The 18,394-nt window shown below is 57.0% G+C and overlaps 1 protein-coding gene across 1 annotated transcript; it reads right to left on the minus strand.

Annotated features, from left to right (window-relative positions):
• Positions 1-754: 754 nt before the first annotated feature.
• On the minus strand, positions 755-9,215 carry LOC311166385 (uncharacterized protein). Its single transcript, XM_084226330.1, has 5 exons — positions 8,246-9,215; positions 7,003-7,112; positions 6,118-6,204; positions 4,591-4,643; positions 755-4,025 (listed from the first exon to the last, which is right to left on the minus strand). The coding sequence occupies exons 1-5, from the start codon at positions 9,148-9,150 to the stop codon at positions 3,045-3,047; spliced, it is 2,136 nt and encodes a 711-aa protein (XP_084082456.1). The 5' UTR covers positions 9,151-9,215; the 3' UTR covers positions 755-3,044.
• Positions 9,216-18,394: the final 9,179 nt, after the last annotated feature.

The following is an 18,394-nucleotide window of genomic DNA, read 5'->3' on the forward strand; positions in this document are numbered from 1 at the left end:
GGCTGGGCTGGGAAGGGCTGGGGTCACCTGGCTGGAAAGGGAAGGGCTGGGACAAGGCGAGGGATGGTGGGAGGGAGAGAGGGAGGAAAAAGGAGGATGGGAAGGTGGCAAGAGGACTGGGAGTCACAGGAGCCTGGAGATGGCAATAGAGGCAACAAGGACACACAGGGGGCTGAAGCAGTTGGAGATCTTCTAGATCTCCTGGCATCCTATCTTCTTCTAGATCCTCTCCTCTCCTCTCCTCTCCTCTCCTCTCCTCTCCTCTCCTCTCCTCTCCTCTCCTCTCCTCTCCTCTCCTCTCCTCTCCTCTCCTCTCCTCTCCTCTCCTCTCCTCTCCTCTCCTCTCCTCTCCTCTCCTCTCCTCTCCTCTCCTCTCCTCTCCTCTCCTCTCCTCTCCTCTCCTCTCCTCTCCTCTCCTCTCCTCTCCTCTCCTCTCCTCTCCTCTCCTCTCCTCTCCTCTCCTCTCCTCTCCTCTCCTCTCCTCTCCTCTCCTCTCCTCTCCTCTCCTCTCCTCTCCTCTCCTCTCCTCTCCTCTCCTCTCCTCTCCTCTCCTCTCCTCTCCTCTCCTCTCCTCTCCTCTCCTCTCCTCTCCTCTCCTCTCCTCTCCTCTCCTCTCCTCTCCTCTCCTCTCCCAGCCTGGATTAGAGCAGGGGATGAAAAGCAGCAGGGCAGATTGCTGTTGTTTGGAATGGATCATCAGTACATACTACAGCAGCCTTGATTGCAAACCCAGCAATTAAACCCAAATTTACCCTTGAACTGTCCAGAGAAGGGCAATGGAGCTGGGGAAGGGTAGGGTGGGAATCAGGCTCTGCTGCCAGGGCACAGGGACAGGAGCAGAGGGAACGGCCTCAGGCTGGGCCAGGGCAGGCTCAGCTGGGACAGCAGCAGGAATTTGCCCATGGAAAGGGGGCTCAGGCCTTGGCAGGGGCTGCCCAGGGAGCTCTGCAGTGCCCATCCCTGCAGGTGTGCCCTGGAGGTGGCACTGAGTGCTCTGGGCTGGGGACAAGGTGGCCGTGGGGCACAGCTGGCGCTGCCTGGCTGGGAGGATTTGGGATTCTGGGATGCTAGTGGAGACCCTGGGGTTTGAGAGCTCCTGGGCGTCCTGGTGGGGTGCAGGTCAGACCAGGGCTGCTGCAGCTCCCCCAGAAAGGTCTGGGCAGGGCCTTGTGCCAGCCCTGAGCCCCCAAACCCACGGTGACCAAAGGGGGGCTCAGCCCTGGCCCCCCTGCAGCCCCTCCCTGGGGGATCTCTGTGTCTGCCCCAGTGGGAACAGCCCTGATTTCACCTGAGTGTGAAAGCACAGGTGATGGTGATGACAGCACTGAGAGGGTTCCCATCCATCCATCCATCCATCCATCCATCCATCCATCCATCCATCCATCCATCCATCCATCCACACCTCTCCAAGTGCCAGAGGATGGTGCCAGACTCTGCTCTGGTGGTGTCACTCTGCTAGTGACAGGACCCTGTTTTAGCAATTCCCAGAGTGGAACACCTTTGGCCTGGCAAGGAGACCTCCTTCAGCTTGGAATCATCACTGACATTTATAACTTGCTCATTTTTTTCCCAGGAGATGTTTTCATTTTACTGAATACAATTACTAATTTAAAATAATTTTACAATTGTTACCAATAACTCTGAGTCTGAAGTTTTTCCACAGCATCTGCTATGAGGAGGTTGAGGGGTCTTGACAGAGCACCCAGCAGGTCAGAACAAGACCACAGAGGTGGATGATCTTTCTCTGAAATGCATTTTGGCATCTGTAATGTCACTTTGGACAGGTGTCCTGGAATTATTTTACTCAAAGAATGATGCTACATGAAAGTTTTTCTGGCAAAACATCTGGAATGTGACTGTGCCCCATGTGAAAACAAGGAATTAACTGAACCATCCCAAACCATGCGGCATTTTCTCTGCTCTGCCACAGTTAGAGGTGAGAAGAGGTGCAGTGTTGGGACATCTGTGTAAGTTTGCTGAGTCACTCTTCCCTTCTTGTGGATCCTGCCAGGTTGGGCTTGGATTTCAATCATTACAGTCACTTCTCTCTGACTTTGGTGAGAGTGGGATTGGGTTTAGATCATTACAGTCACTTCTCTGAGTTTGGTGAGACCTGAGTTTGGGGAGATTGGGATTGGGTTTAGATCATTGCAGCCATTTCTCTCTGAGTTTGGTGATAGTGGGATTGGGTTTAGATCATTGCAGTCATTTCTCTCTGAGTTTGGTGAGAGTGGAATTTGCTTTAGATTATTGCAGTCATTTCTCTCTGAGTTTGGTGAGAGTGGGATTGGGTTTAGATCATTGCAGCCATTTCTCTCTGAGTTTGGTGAGAGTGGGATTTGGTTTAGATCATTGCAGCCATTTCTGAGTTTGGGGAGATTGGGATTGGGTTTAGATCATTGCAGCCATTTCTGAGTTTGGTGAGAGTCGGATTGGGTTTAGATCATTGCAGCCATTTCTATGAGTTTGGTGAGATTGGGATTGGGTTTAGATCATTGCAGCCATTTCTGAGTTTGGTGAGAGTGGAATTGGGTTTAGATCATTGCAGCCATTTCTCTGAGTTTGGTGAGATTGGGATTGGGTTTAGATCATTGCAGCCATTTCTCTGAGTTTGGTGAGATTGGGATTGGGTTTAGATCATTGCAGCCATTTCTGAGTTTGGTGAGAGTGGAATTGGGTTTAGATCATTGCAGCCATTTCTCTGAGTTTGGTGATAGTGGGATTTGGTTTAGATCATTGCAGCCATTTCTCTCTGAGTTTGGTGAGGGTGGGATTGGGTTTAGATCATTGCAGCCATTTCTGTGAGTTTGGGGAGATTGGGATTGGGTTTAGATCATTGCAGCCATTTCTCTCTGAGTTTGGGGAGATTGGGATTTGGTTTAGATAATTGCAGCCATTTCTCTCTGAGTTTGGTGAGGGCAAACACTCTTGGAAGGAGTTTACAAGCCTGGTGGCAGCACCTCAGAGCACAGGGAGAGGACAGCCTGGCCCCGCAGGCTCTGATGTCAAACGAGGCGAGCCAGGGTGAGGCCGCAGGGCTCGGCTCACCGGGGAGCTCTGCCAGTGACGCGGATGAAGCTCAGGATCCTCCTCTGGATCTGCTTGGTCCTCACCCCGTAGATGATGGGGTTGAGCACGGCGGGCGCCAGGATGTAGGTGTTGCCCATGACGATGTGGACCAGCGGGGCCAGGTCCTTGCCGAACCTGTGCACCACGGAGAGCCCGATCAGGGGCACGTAGAAGGCCAGCACCACGCAGATGTGGGCGACGCAGGTGCCGAACACCTTGAGGCGCTCCCTCCAGGCCTCCAGGCGCAGGACGGCCCTGAGGATGAGCAGGTAGGAGAGGCAGATGAGCACGGCGTCCAGCCCCATGACCAGCAGGATGGCCACCAGCCCGTACACCACGCTGGGCGCGGTGTTGGCGCAGGCCAGGTTCATCACGTCCTGGTGCAGGCAGAAGGAGTGGGACAGGCGGCGGGGCCCGCAGAAGGGCAGCGGCAGGAGCAGCAGGGGCAGCGGCAGGAAGAAGAGCACGCCGCGGGCCAGGGCCAGCAGGCCGACGCGGGCGGCGGAACGGCCGCCCAGCACGGCGGCGTGGCGCAGCGGGTGGCAGATGGCCACGTAGCGGTCGGCGGCCATGGCCAGCAGCACGGTGGACTCGGCGGCCGAGAGCGCGTGGATGAGGAACATCTGCAGCAGGCAGGCGCCGAAGCCGATGCGGCGGCTGCCCAGCCAGTAGAGGCAGAGGGCGCGCGGCACGGCGGCCGAGGCCAGCGCCAGGTCGATGGCGGCCAGCATGCAGAGGAGGAAGTACATGGGCGCGTGCAGGCCGGGCTCGGCGCGCACGGCCAGCAGCACGGCGCCGTTGGCCAGCACGGCCAGCGCGTAGGCCGAGCAGAGCGCCGCGGCCGGCCACGAGCGCGCTCCCTCCGGCCCCGGCAGGCCGGCCAGCAGGAAGGACGGGCTGAGCTCGGAGCTGTTGGAGAAGGGCATGGCCCCCATGCCATGCCCGGGCGCGCCCTGCTGCGAGGCAAACACAAAGGAGACTCTTTAGGAGCCCTTTCCCGCGGCTCGGGCCTGACCGCGCCAGCCGGGGACTCTCAGAGCCGCCACGCCGATGAGGAGAGCTCCTCTCCGGGTGTTTTACCCCGTGCAACAACATATGCAGTGACAAAGTGCTGGCATTTGAATTCAGGAATTGCCTGAATTCTCTAAAAAGGCAGAACACCGTAAAATCAACCTTTTGAATAATAAACCCATCAGCTGAACTTGTTTGCTTTTCTTTTTAAAGGACAAAATTAAAAATTATAACAAAAAAACCCGGCAGATTTTTAGCGCTTTCTGTAATGTTTCAGTGCCGCTTGATTTTTTCCATATGTGCTGTGGTGGCCTGTCAGAAATGTGCTCAGTGAGGCTGGAGCTGGCAGTGCTGCCTCCCACGACCCAGCCCTCCCCAGAACAGCTCACAGGCACAGGAAGACATGGATCTTTCAAATGTTTTTGCACTTACAAATTGGATTTTCATCCTATGAAAAACACGTATGGAAAAACCAGAATATCTGTTAAAAAAAAAAATCAGAATATTTACCTTATTCTGTATTTGTGGATTTTCCAGGAGTGCTGTGATCCAAGGATAATGGTCTAAAGATACAGAAAAGGCTTTGCTTTAGGTACCTTTCTATTTTCAGGCACCAAGCCAGTACCTGTGCTGGAATAAACCCACCCTCCCTCCTGGCCTGGAGGGGCAGCACAAGGTCAGGCTCAGCCTGAGCTTTCTGGTTATTCTTTTGTGCCCAATCTGTGCAGATCAAGGATGCCAAGTGGCTTTACGGCAGGCTCTGCAGGTTATTAATGGAGTTCTTTTATAAGCAATGTTGAGTTGTGAAACATGGGGTTTTTATTGCACATCTGTGCTGAAGGCCTAAAATAGCATCAGGCTTTATTCTCCTGATGTGGGGCTTTTCCATCTCGGATGTAGAACAAGTAGGACTCACATTGTAGCTTTTCATGCCTGATTTACACACAGTGTGGGAGGACTGCTGCTGTCACTGTGCCCAAAATCTATTCCAGGGATGATGTTGTCAGCCAAGCACTTGAATTAAGACACAAACGGAATGAACAAGGAGCCTCGGTAATCACCAGCAGGTACTGAGGCACCTCAGCTGCCAGCCCTGACGGAATTGCCTGAGTCCCACTGGAAAATTCTGCCCTCCTGAACCTTTCCCTGAGGGAGTGGGGCAGTGAGACAGGCACTGAAACCACCCCTGATGCTTCGGCTCGTCTCTAATTCTCTGGCAGGGATAAATGCAGTCAGGTTCCCATGAGTGGCTCAGGATCTGGGATTGCTGGTGGGCAGAGTGGGTGCTGTGAGGGCCTGGATTTCTGCAGAGGTGGAGACTGAATCCTTGTCTTTGAAACTCCAGTAAATGCAGATTCATTTTCCTGGGGGACCCAAGCAGCACCCCCAGCAGTAACTCACAGAATCACTGAGGCTGGAAATCCAGGATCACTGATCCAACCTTTGACCAATCCCCGCCTCATTAAAGAACCTTGGAATGGTTTGGGTTGGGAGGAACCTTAAAGTTGGTCCTGTTCCTTCCCCTGCCATGGCAGGGACACCTCCCACTGCCCCAGGCTGCTCCAGCCCCAGTGTCCAGCCTGGCCTTGGGCACTGCCAGGGATCCAGGGATGGAATTCCATCCCAGCCCTGCCCACCCTGCCAGGGAACAATTCCTCAGTGCCAAGATCCCACCCAGCCCTGCCCTCTGGCACTGGCAGCCATTCCCTGGCTCCTGTCCCTCCATCCTTGTCCCCAGTCCCTCTGCAGCTCTCCTGGAGCCCCTTCAGGCCCTGCCAGGGTCTCTGAGCTCTGCCTGGAGCCTTCTCCTCTCCAGGTGAGCACCCCCACTGCCCCGCTCCCCTCTCTCCCATCTTTCCTCTCCTTCTTTCTCTCCTTCTCTGCCTTCTCCCTCTTTCCCTTTCCCTTCCTCTCCCCTCCAACCTTTATCTCTCCCTCTTTCATTGCCTCTCCACCCTGCTCTCCAGCTGTGCTGACAGATGTGCTGATAAATGCCCCACGATTTGCCCTCCAACTCCCGCACAAACATTTTCTTACTGTGGCAGAGGCTCCTCAGGGTTTCTGTTTTGGAGCCGTTTTGGAGACCAGCAGCAGCCAGGAAACACAGACATCCAGGGATGAACTCTGGAAGTTTTCAGAATGGGAGGAGACTCAGAATCTTCTCAGGATTCTCAGAGTCCCGTGTGAGGATGCTGCAAGCCAGGCATCTCCACAGCAAAGCTCTTTTCTCCTGGCTGTTTTTCTCATCTGTAAATTTCTCCTGTAAGCTCCAGTTTAGGTCAGAGGTGTTTGAGCAGAGCTCTCCCCTTCCCCAGTGCCAGTGGGAGCTGCTCCCCAGGCTGAGCTCCTGGGGGCTGCTGGTGTCTCGCCCTGGGAAGGGACCCTGGGACACAGCGAGATAATGAGCACAGCACACAGCCCAGAGGCCTGGGAATCCTCCCCTCAGGAATCCTCCCTGCCCCCTTTCTGCTTTTTTATGGAGCTGTTTCCGCATTATTTTTTTTCTCTCAGTTTTTTTCTCTCCACTACATGTGGAGCAGAACAGAAAGTCTGATCTGGGCTGGTGAAGTGCTCAGTGCCAGGCAAAACCAGTTCAGGGCTGGGGGCCTGTCCTGGTGCCTTTGCAGCTTCATCCCTCCCAGGCAAACACTGGCTGTCACTTCTTCTTCTCCACCGTGCTCAGGACTGGCCAAAACGTGGTGTGAGATAACAGAACTACAGCTCTCTGGAGGAGAGAAATATTTGCAGCTGGATGTGGCTCTTGGTGCTCTGGTGTGAGTGACAAGGTGGGGGATCAGTCACAGGCTGGGAGGGCTTTTCCAACCCCAGTGGTTCTGTGATTCTGTTCTGTGATTCTGGGACACTTTATTCTGTCTGTGGGAGCCAGGAGAACCATGAAACCTTTCTGCCTGCCTGGCTGACCCCCAGCCTCCAGCAGAGCAAGGAGGTGCTGGGACACGCTGTCATCTCCCACCTGAGGGTGTCCCTGGGGATCCCTCCCGTGCTGAGGGGTACAGCCAGCACCAGCAGAGCTCAGGTGGAAGGCAGCACCATGTAAGCCTGGCTGCCAGGAACTTTAACCATTCCTACAATGTTTTTGGACTCCCCTCTTTTCTTGCCAGGGAGCTTCCAGCCCCAGCAGACCCCCCAGCCCATCCAGACACACACCTGGCTCACCCAGTCCTGCTCACCTGCAGCACACCCTGAAGATTTCAGACAACCCCAACCTAGTCTTTCTGCATCACATAGACAGGAAAAAAGGCTTCCTCAAATCTCATGACCTTTCACAAGGAATAGATGGATTTTATTGCAGATGCTGCACATACATGACACTCAATGCAGAACAATGAATGGGACATTAATTAGCTGGTAAGACTCAAAGGCTTCCAAAAGGGATGCACAAGCAGCTGTTTTCTCACTGGGGATGGGCACTGCACTCTGAACACATGGGTGATGGCTGAGCATCTTTTTCAGAGGGGCTGAGAGTGCTCTGGGCCCCCCAACAAGGCCTAATGAGAAATGCTCTCTGCAGGAAGGGAGGACAGCACCATGCCAGGACACAACATGAAAGCTCACAGCTCTGGGCTGGGGGACAGCACCCCAGTGGTCTGCAGTTCTTTCCTCTGGCAGTGAGCTGCATGGATGGAGCACCAAGAGAGCCTTCCACCAGCTCTGGCTGGGAAAGCAGGCCAAGAGCTCTGACCAAGGAACCAGTCCCAGGGGTCTGACAGAGCCCAGTGCCAGGGGTCTGGCAGACAGACAGACAGACAGCCCAGTCCTCAGGGTCTGACAGACAGACAGCCCAGTGCCAGGGGTCTGACAGAGCCCAGTGCCAGGGGTCTGGCAGACAGACAGACAGACAGACAGACAGCCCAGTCCCAGGGGTCTGACAGAGCCCAGTGCCAGAGGTCTGACAGAGCCCAGTGCCAGGGGTCTGACAGACAGAGAGCCCAGCGCCAGGGGTCTGACAGACAGACAAACAGACAGCCCAGTGCCAGGGGTCTGACAGACAGCCCATCCAGAGCTCTGACAGACAGCCCAGTCCTAGGGGTCTGACAGACAGACAGCCCATCCCAGAGCTCTGACAGACAGACAGCCCGTCCAGAGCTCTGACAGACAGCCCAGTCCATCAGCACCTTCTGGCAGAAGCCCTGGAGGAAGCTACCAGTGCGAGCCCCGCTTCCTGCAGAGGGCCCTGAGCAGAGCCTCCCGGATGTGGGTGGATTTGATGCTGTAGATGACGGGGTTGAGGGCAGGGGGGATGATGAGGTAGGTGTAGGCCACCAGGGTGTTGACGAGGGGGGGGACGTTCTTCCCGAAGCGGTGGATCATGGAGAGCCCGATCATGGGGATGAAGAACACCAGCACGGCGCAGATGTGGGACACGCAGGTGTTCAGAGCCTTCAGACACTCCTCCCTGCTGGTGAGGCTGACGACGGTCCTGATGATGAGGATGTAGGACAGCACGATGAAGACGAAGTCCGTGCCCACGGTGGAGAGGAGAACGATCATGCCGTAGAAGACGTTGACCTTGATGTCGGCGCAGGCCAGGTTCATGATGTAGGGGTGGAAGCAGAAGGAGTGGGACAGCTCGGTCCTGCCGCAGTAGGTCAGCCTCTTGAGCAGGAAGGGGATGGGGAGCAGCGAGAGCACGCCCCTGAGCACGATGGCCAGGCCGATCTTGAGCACCGTGCCCCCGGTGAGGATGGCCGGGTGGCGCAGCGGGTGCGCGATGGCCACGAAGCGGTCGAAGGCCATGGCCAGCAGCACGGAGGACTCGATGAAGGACAGGATGTGGATGAAGTACATCTGCGCCAGGCAGGCGTCGAAGGCGATGCGGCGCGCGCCGAACCAGAAGAGGCCCAGCGTGGTGGGCAGGGTGCACAGGGCCAGCCCCAGGTCCGTGAGGGCCAGCATGCACAGGAAATAGTACATGGGCTCGTGCAGGCTGGGCGTCCTCCTGACGATGAACAGGATCACGCAGTTCCCCAGGAGAGCGGAGAGGTAGAGGGCGCAGAAGGGGATGGAGATCCAGGGGTGAAGGGCTTCCAGGCCCGGGATGCCCATCATGAGGAAAGCTGAAGGCTGATGGAAGGAGCCATTGAATTCCCACGGGGTGTGTGAGTCATGCTCCATCCCAGCTCAGCTCTCACATGGCCTAGACCTAGAACAAACCAACAATGCAGCTGGACTCTGCGCTGAGCAGAGGAGCTGCACCTCCCTCCACCTCCCCAGCAGGCGCTGCAGGGGTCCCTGAGCTGGCTGGAACGGTGCCACACACAGCTACAGCCCCGTTCACCCACTGAACCCCAAACTGAAGGAAAAGGATGGGCAGTTCTTGTTGATAAAGAGGGGAAAAAAGGAATACTTGAAATGCTTCAGAGTGAAAAGGAAAACACTCCATTATTTCAGAGTCATCCCCAAATTCCAGGGTTTGAGATGCTCTGTGGAGGGAGCAAACGCCTTTTCCATGCTCATCCCAACCATGACCAAGCTGCTAAGCCAAGGCTGCTTTTTTATGCCAACTGGAGAGATCAAAAGGTGTGAAAATTGTGAAAGTTTAACCCTGACACTTCTCATTAAGGAAATTAGCACTGGAAACAAATGCAAAATTTGTTGGCACTGGCAGTGGCACAGGCTGCCCAGAGAAGCTGTGGCTGCCCCATCCCTGCAGTGTTCAATGCCAGACTGGAGCAGCCTGGGCCAGAGGAAGGTCCCTGCCCTGCAGGGATGGAACAAGGTGGTCTCTAAGGCCCCTCCCAGTCCAAACCAGTCTGGGACTCCACAATTTCCAACAGAACAGAGAACCAGCGCTTGGGCCCTCCTGCTCTCAGCCCAGAAGATGGTTCCCAGGGCAAGGTGGATTTTCAGAGGCACTCACAGCCAAGCCCTGCTCTTTGCACAACCTTCCTGCCAGGTGGAGGGAAATAAATGAGCAAAACCCCACATGGACACAGGCTCTGCGTGGGGCCTGGGACACCTGTTGAGAGCAGGCAAGCCCAAGGCAAAGCCCAAGGCAAAGCACAAGGAAAAGCCCAAGATATTGCAGGTTCAGAGCCCTGGGAGGATCCTGGGGAAGTCTCTGGGGATGCACTGGAGGGGAGGGATGTGGGTGTTTTACACAGGGAGCCAGAGCAGAGGGGAGGAGGCCTTGGCAGAGATCTGGCAGTGCCTGCAGGTGGGTGTCAGGCTCAGCAGGGTCAGTGAGACAGGCGGGTGGAGAACACCCTGGAATGGGAGATCCAGGAAAGAGGCTTGTTCAGCCCTGAGGAGAGAAGGTTTGCTTGGAGGGATCCTCCTCCAAGGGGGCACCAGGGAGGCTGGACTGGGATCTTCAGAGCAGAGCGTGGATGAAGGATGGGAGGCAGCAGGTGGAAGCTGAATCGAGGGAGGTTTAGACTGAATGAAATGAGAAATGTTTCCCCATCAAGCACTGGAGGGGGTTGCCCAGAGGCTGCACATCTCCATGCACAGAAGTTTTCAGGACCCAGATGGGCAGAGCCATGAGATGTCCCAGCTGGCCCTGCATGAGGCAGATGTCGGGCCAGAGTTCTTCAGAATTCTCTCCAACATGAATGATCCCATGAACCTCCAAGCCTTGGCACATCCTGCATTTCCTGTGACAGTGCTGCAGAGGCTGGCAGGGTCCCTGAGCCCCTCAGTGGCACAGTGACCCGCTGGGTGGGTGGGGGGAAGCAGCAAATGTGCAAGATGAGCTCATTAAAGCAAAAAAATAGCTGTGACTTCAATCTTCCTGCACCTTCCCCAGGATACAAAAGTGTGTCTGGATTGTGGGCCAGAGGGTTTGCTGTAACACAGCTCATCTTTGATTACAGACAGTTCTTCCATGACGTATTTATTAGGGTCCTAATATGATTTTCTTCATTAGATTCCCAGCTTGAGAGTCTAATGTGACAATAAATCCTGAAGTTTAGCAAGGACAGACATCTTCCTGCTCCGGGGCAGAAGCAGCACAGAACTGATGGGACGTGGGGAAAACCCCAAACCCTTTGGTTTTCTCCAGGCAGGGCAGAGCCACGTGTTGGCATCAGAACCACCGTGCCCTGCAGTGCCAGGGGCTGAAGGGACAATCTCAGCCCCTCCTCAGCAGAGCCTGGGCAGCACAGGGGGCTTGGGGCAGCTGCTGCATCCCCTGATGCTCCACAGAGCCTGGTGGTACCACAGCAAACTGCCCACGGGCACCTCTGGGGCTCACTGCTGGCTCAGAGCTCCCCAAAGGCAAGAGCTGCCCCTTTCTGCCAAGGCAGCAGCACCTGCAGGGTGGGCAGGGCTGGCACAGGGTGCCCAGAGCAGCTGGGGCTGCCCCTGGATCCCTGGCAGTGCCCAAGGCCAGGCTGGACCCTGGGGCTGGAGCAGCCTGGGGCAGTGGGAGGTGTCCCTGCCATGGCAGGGCTGGCACTGGGGGGATTTAGGTGCCTTTCTACCCGGGCCATTCCACCATCCTGTGATCTGAACACTGAATTAGCTCTGCTGACTCCTGCAACCGGGGCCCGGGTTAAAAACCTAAAAAAATCCGAGTCTGTGCAGGCCTGTGTCCCCGAGTGCAGCTTCTGGCAGGCATCCAGAACTCTCAGAGACACTGAGATTCAGCAGTTCCTCAGGAATATGGAGGTAGAAAAAGAGACTGTTGGAGCACCAAGGAAAGAGGGGACTGGTGAGAGCTCCCTGGCTCTGTAGGAGATGCTTCACTTACAAGAAAACCTTCCCTCAAACCTGACTTTGTCCAACACCAGCAACTCCCACCACAGTGTAGAAGTCACTCAGAACTTCAAGATTTATTCACTCTGCTCCCCCCGAGCTGCTGTGGCTTGTTTTGTGCCCCAACACGTTACAGATTCCACTCCCAGATGGTTTTACCCCTCCATGTCCCAGGTGTGTGTCTGTAAAGGATTTGTATAAATATAGACACATAAAACGTGTGAAATATATAAACAACCAGGCAGGCTTGTTCCTGTTTATGTGCATTTCTGTGTGTGTAGGTAACACAGAGCTCAGCTCACAGCAGGCACATGTCTGTCACAGAATCACAGAGCCACAAAACCAGTTTTGGCTGTCCTGGGATGGCCATGGCACCTTTCCTGTGCAGCCAAGCCCTGGGGAGGCAGCAAAGCTCCCACTCCTGGAGGATCCCAAGGTGAGGGTTGGTGGCAGCCCTGGGAGGTGGCTGCTGAGCCATCACCACGGACAGGGTGTCTCCTGCCCAGCGCTCCCCAGGAGCAGCCCAGCCTGCCGGGGAGGAGAGGCCAGGCACCGGGGCAGAGCCCTCATGGAGGACGTGGTGTTGTTCTTTCTCATGCCTCTAAAGCCACCTCCTGATCTTTCCCTGTCTCTGACGTTGATGCTCTCCAGTAACTCAAAATGCTGGTGTTTTATGTCAGTGAGGGCAGGAGCAGGGCCCTGGGAGCTGGGGCTGGCTGAGGCTCAGAGCTCTGCTTCTTCCCAAAGAGGAGACCTGGCTGTTCTCTCAGCAGCATCTCTGCCTGCCCAGCAACCAAGTGAGGGCTCAGCAAAGGGAGCGGGATCTGTGCTGGAGTTTTGGAAAAGCAAAACCCCACAGATAGCAGGGGGACCCTGGGGATGCAGCTCCCAGAGAGCCCCACTGCCTGGTGACACTGGAGGCCAGGACAGGGACCACGGCCAGGGCCATTCCCATGGCTGAGATGGCCCCCAGGAGTGGGACAGCAGCTGGATCTCACACCTGGACACAGCCCACGGACAGCACCACGGCTCCACAGGAGATGGCAACAGCCTCTCCTTCCACACATCCCACCCACGGCCACCACGGGGCCACGGGGACCACGAGGGGCACTGGGGCCACGGGGACCACGAGGGGCACTGGGGCCACGGGGACCACGAGGGGCACTGGGGCCACGGGGACCAGCTGTGTCACTGTCCCACCAGAGGGGCACTGGGGCACAGCTCCCACCCGTGTCACTGTCCCACCCCAGGGGCACTGGGGCCACGGGGACCAGCTGTGTCAGTGTCCCACCCCAGGGGCACTGGGGCACAGCTCCCACCTGTGTCACTGTCCCACCAGAGGGGCACTGGGGCCATGGGGACCACCCGTGTCACTGTCCCACCCCAGGGGCACTGGGGCCAGGGGGACCAGCTGTGTCACTGTCCCACCCGAGGGGCACTGGGGCCACAGGGACCAGCTGTGTCACTGTCCCACCCCAGGGGCACTGGGGCCACGGGGAGCAGCTGTGTCACTGTCCCACCAGAGGTGCTCAGGGGCACAGCTCCCACCAGTGTCACTGTCCCACCCCAGGGCTCAGGGCACAGCTCCCACCAGTGTCACTGTCCCACCCCAGGGGCACTGGGGCCACGGGGACCAGCTGTGTCACTGTCCCACCCCAGGGCTCAGGGCACAGCTCCCACCAGTGTCACTGTCCCACCCCAGGGCTCAGGGGCACAGCTCCCACCCGTGTCACTGTCCCATCAGAGGTGCTATGGGGCACAGCTCCCACCCTGTCACTGTCCCACCCTAGGGCTCAGGGCACACACAGCTCCCACCAGTGTCACTGTCCCACCCCAGGGCTCAGGGCACAGCTCCCACCCGTGTCACTGTCCCACCCCAGGGGCTCAGGGCACAGCTCCCACCAGTGTCACTGTCCCACCCCAGGGGCTCAGGGCACAGCTCCCACCCTGTCACTGTCCCACCCCAGGGCTCAGGGCACAGCTCCCACCCGTGTCACTGTCCCACCCCAGGGCTCAGGGCACAGCTCCCACCCTGTCACTGTCCCAGCCCAGGGCTCAGGGCACAGCTCCCACCAGTGTCACTGTCCCACCCCAGGGCTCAGGGCACAACTCCCACCCTGTCACTGTCCCACCCCAGGTGCTCAGGGCACAGCTCCCACAAGTGTCACTGTCCCACCCCAGGGCTCAGGGCACAACTCCCACCCTGTCACTGTCCCACCCCAGGGCTCAGGAAGGTGCCTGCACTTACCAAGGTGCCGGGCGCTCTCGGGCCAGCGCAGACTCAGCCGTGTCGAGGAGCAGAGGGAGATGCCATGCCCATGTCCATGTCCATGCCCGTGTCCCTGTCCCTGTCCCTGCCCCTGTCCCTGTCCCTGCCCCTGTCCCCAGGGCAGCCCTTTTAACGCGGACCCTGCCCACTCCCCCGAGCCTGAGCCCCGCTCCCGTGCGCAAACAGCGGGAGGAGTGTGTGCAGTAAATGAGCATTTCCATTTATGCTGCTCTCCCAGCAGGCAGGACTTTCTCCTGATAGTTTATTGGTGACATGTTTATGGCTCCTGGTGATTTATGGCTGGCACTGCTGCAGCCACAGTGCTGGCAATCCACATAATTTTTATTGGGAGGGTAAATCTGTAGTGGAAGTCGTAAATTTTGCAAGAGGAGTGCTTGCAGCATCGCTCCGAGGGAATGACAGAGGGGAAGTTCTGGCTGTCTCCCCCCCTTGACCGGTGAGACACCAAATGTTTAATTAAAATCAGAATATATTGCACAATAAAAACAAACTGGATGTCAGGAAGGCAAACACAGCCCCAGGTGTCGCCTGGGGTGGGCCAGGCGCCATCCGTGTCAAGATGTCTTGTGGCAATAAGTTTCTCTTTGCCCCCTCAGCTGTGGGGTTAAAACTGAACTGAAGCCCCATTTCCGTGCCTGAACCAGGCCAGGGAGAGCAAATGGGTTTGTCTCACATGAGGTGTCTGTAGGAAATGCAGCGTCTGGCCCTAAATGACACTTCTGTGAACCCGTCTGTGCTGGGCACTGCCCTCCATGGACACCGGGAAATTCACAGAATCCCAGGATCCTTGGCACTGGAGAAGTGTCCGAGACCACTGATCCCCAACCTGTGCCCAAACCCCACCTTGTCCCCAGCCCAGGGCCAGGCCTGCCTTGGGCACCTCCAGGGATGGGGTCTTGTAAAGGTTTTCACGTGGGAGGACAGGACAAGAGGATTGGCCTCAGGTGGGGCCAGGGCAGGCTCAGCTGGGACAGCAGCAGGAATTTGCCCATGGAAAGGGGGCTCAGGCCTTGGCAGGGGCTGCCCAGGGAGCTCTGCAGTGCCCATCCCTGCAGGTGTGCCCTGGAGGTGGCACTGAGTGCTCTGGGCTGGGGACAAAGTGGCCGTGGGGCACAGCTGGCACTGCCTGGGCTGGCAGGGCTGTGCCAGCCCCAGGGATTTGGGGATTCTGGGATTCTATGACCAAGCCTCCACCCCTCTTCCCTCCCTCCTCACCATCCCTTCCCACACTCCTCTCAGCCCTGCCCCCTGAACTCTGCCCTGCAGGGTCAGTTTATGGGCGCTGGGTCAGTCTCAAATCACAAACACTTCCAGCACACGCTGCCGGTGCCAAGGGAGCCTCTGCCCACCCCAGCTGGCTCCTGGGAAAGCTCCTTGTTTTCCTAAAGATGGGAAAGCAGACAAAAGCTGCTCACACCCTCCCCACACACACACAGCAGTACCTCTGGGAAAGGGAGCTCAGCAGCAAACCACCAGAGTGGCTCAGTGGGAGCACAGCAGGGAGACATCCCCGTGTCCCTGGTGTGGGCACAGAGCAGAGGAACTGCAAGGTTTGGGGCACACGGGTGAGATGAAACAGTCTCACACTGTGCAATCGGGTATTAAAGCAAGCTGTGCCCATCCCTGGGAGGGTTCCAGGCCAGGCTGGAGCACCCTGCCCCAGTGAAAGGTGTTCCTGCCCGTGGCAGGGGCTGAAATGGATGGGCTGGAAGGTTCCTCTGCAGCCAAACCGCCCTGGAGTTCAATTCCATCGAGCACACTAAAGAATCCTCCATCTTGCCATGCTGCCACCAAGAGTGTCTATTAATGGCCATTTAGGAAGGTCATTTTCAGATTATCATTCCCTTGGCACCTGTCCCAGCACCTGGCAATCAATTCAGAGGTTTCCTGAGGGGAGCAGCACCTCAGCCACCGTGTTTCATAGGAAACAAAAAAATCTCTCACCGGTGGACTTGTCTGGTCCTTTTGCACATCCTTTGGGATCCCACCACATCCAGCAGTGATGGGTTCATAATTCCACTCTAAGCACATTTTAAAAACTACTTTTTTACTTGAGTAAAATCATAGAAAGGTTTGTGCTGGCAGCGACCTCAAACACCAATTTATGAATATTCTTTAACATATCTTTAATATGCTGACATTTTCAGGGTGTGTTTTCCCCTTCCTGGTTCACATAGTGTGAGTGAATCTGAATAATGATTCTACACAGATCATCTCCTCCCCATTTTTTATCTTACAGACCCTTCCTGCATTGCTTTATTGTCTCTGCTCAGGGCTGAAAATTCCGTTTCTGACAATCTTGATTTCTACAGGAGCTTCCTCAGAGTGGTCAGGCTAATAGACTGAAATGTTGTGGGTTCCTTCCAAACAAATTTTCCCCTTCCCCTTCTCTTGCCTTCCCGTTTTCTCCCTCTGCACAAGTCCCTGCCAGGAGGGGACAGCCGGGGGGGTCGGGCTCTGCTCCCAGGGCACAGGGACAGGAGCAGAGGGAACGGCCTCAGGCTGGGCCAGGGCAGGCTCAGCTGGGACAGCAGCAGGAATTTGCCCATGGAAAGGGGGCTCAGGCCTTGGCAGGGGCTGCCCAGGGAGCTCTGCAGTGCCCATCCCTGCAGGTGTGCCCTGGAGGTGGCACTGAGTGCTCTGGGCTGGGGACAAGGTGGCCGTGGGGCACAGCTGGCACTGCCTGGGCTGGCAGGGCTGTGCCAGCCCCAGGGATTTGGGATACTGGGATTCATCATCTTATGAACGTTCTGTGACCTTTACACTGCCCATGGATGAAATAAATAACAGAGGGAGGTGCTCCTGCAGAGGTGAGGGCACGGGGGCTGCTCCAGGAGGGAATGGTGACTTTTACTGGAACCAGCACGAGCCCCAGGGGAGGCCAAGGGGAATCGGCCAATTTCCTGTGCTGCCGTGGGTGACACACGGGATCCCGTGGCCCCGCAGCCCTCCTGCTCGGTGAACGAGCTCTTCGGGGGCAAACATTGACACAGTTAACGCCTGGCTGGCTCCATCAGGGAGATAGATAACCAGCGGGGGCTCAGAAACACGGAGGGCACGGCAGTGGGGCTGCACAGGCAGCAGACTCCGCTCTCAGCGCACGGGATGGAAAATCAAACAGCCCAGAGACATCTGCAAACAGCGGGTTCTGCTTGCCCACGCTGAGCACAGAGGGCAGAGAGGTTCAGAGGCACAGCCCGGGCGTCCCTGGCTGAAAACAGGCTCGGAGCCCAAACCCCTGCCAGGCTGAGAGCCGCACATGAAAGGGATCCAGAGCTCTCAGACAGAGTGCAGAGGAGGGACACGGGGCTGGGGAAGGGTCTGGAGGGGCCCCCGAGGTGCCTTGGTCAGCTCAGCCTGGAGCAGCCTGAGGTCAGAGCTCCCCGGGGCTGCAGCTCCTCCCGAGGGGCAGCGCAGGGACAGCTCCGAGCTCTGCTCTGCCACAGGGACAGCACCAGGGAGCGCCTGGGGCTGGGCCAGGGCAGCTCAGGCTGCAGAGCAGGGCAAGGCTCTTCCCCAGAGGGTGCTGGCACTGCCCAGGCTGCCCAGGCAATGGGCACGGCCCCCAGGCTGCCAGAGCTCCAGGAGCCTTTGGCCAGCGCTGCCAGGGATGCCCAGGCTGGGCTTGGTGGGCTCTGGGCAGGGCAGGGGTGGCACTGGGGCATCCCTGGGGGTCCCTGCAGCTCAGGACATTCTGGGATTCTGGGATTCTGAATAACACCTGGGATGCAATAAATTACCCTGGTGGGGAAGGAATGCCAGGCAAAGCTGTGACACTCCTGCTGCTGGGTGGTCCCAAGGACAGCGGTGCCCAGCCCCCAGACCCAGCTCCACACACAAATAAGAGTCATTCCTGAGGGGAATGTTCCTCCCAGTCCTCCTGCAGCTCCCATCCCCAGCAGTGGCTGGCAGGGCAGAGGACACAGCATTTCCTCTGGAGACACCACTGCTCTGCCAAAACAGCAAAAAGTGCCACTGAGAAGCCCACTTTGATTTCTGGAGCCTTTCCAGGTGCCCAAAATGGGCCAGATGGATCCAGGGGCTTGCCAGGGACAGGGACAGCTCTGGTCTGTTCTGCAGGAGGATTTCCTTCCTAGAAAGAATTAATTTCAGGGTTTCCAGGTTGCCCGGCCACATCTGGATCAAGGAAGCAGGGTTGAGGTGCACGAGTGGTGCATGAATTTCACATTTTTCTTCACCCTGTTTCACCAAGTTTAAAGACACCAAAATTCCAGAATACAGAATCAGAGAATCCCAGGCCAGTTTGGGGTGGGGAGGGACCTTAAGCTCTGTTCCACCCCCTGC

Source organism: Fringilla coelebs, assembly GCF_963513975.1.
Source record: "Fringilla coelebs genome assembly, chromosome: 2".
Lineage (NCBI taxonomy): Eukaryota > Metazoa > Chordata > Aves > Passeriformes > Fringillidae > Fringilla > Fringilla coelebs.

Coding starts and splice junctions, on each gene's coding strand:
- LOC311166385 (XM_084226330.1), bottom strand. CDS start 9,150: ATGATGGGCATCCCGGGCCTGGAAGCCCTTCACCCCTGGATCTCCATC. Junction 4,644..6,117: donor CCTGAGGAGCCTCTGCCACA/GTAAGAAAATGT, acceptor CTGTATCTTTAG/ACCATTATCCTTGGATCACA. Junction 4,026..4,590: donor ATCCACAAATACAGAATAAG/GTAAATATTCTG, acceptor TTTGCCTCGCAG/CAGGGCGCGCCCGGGCATGG.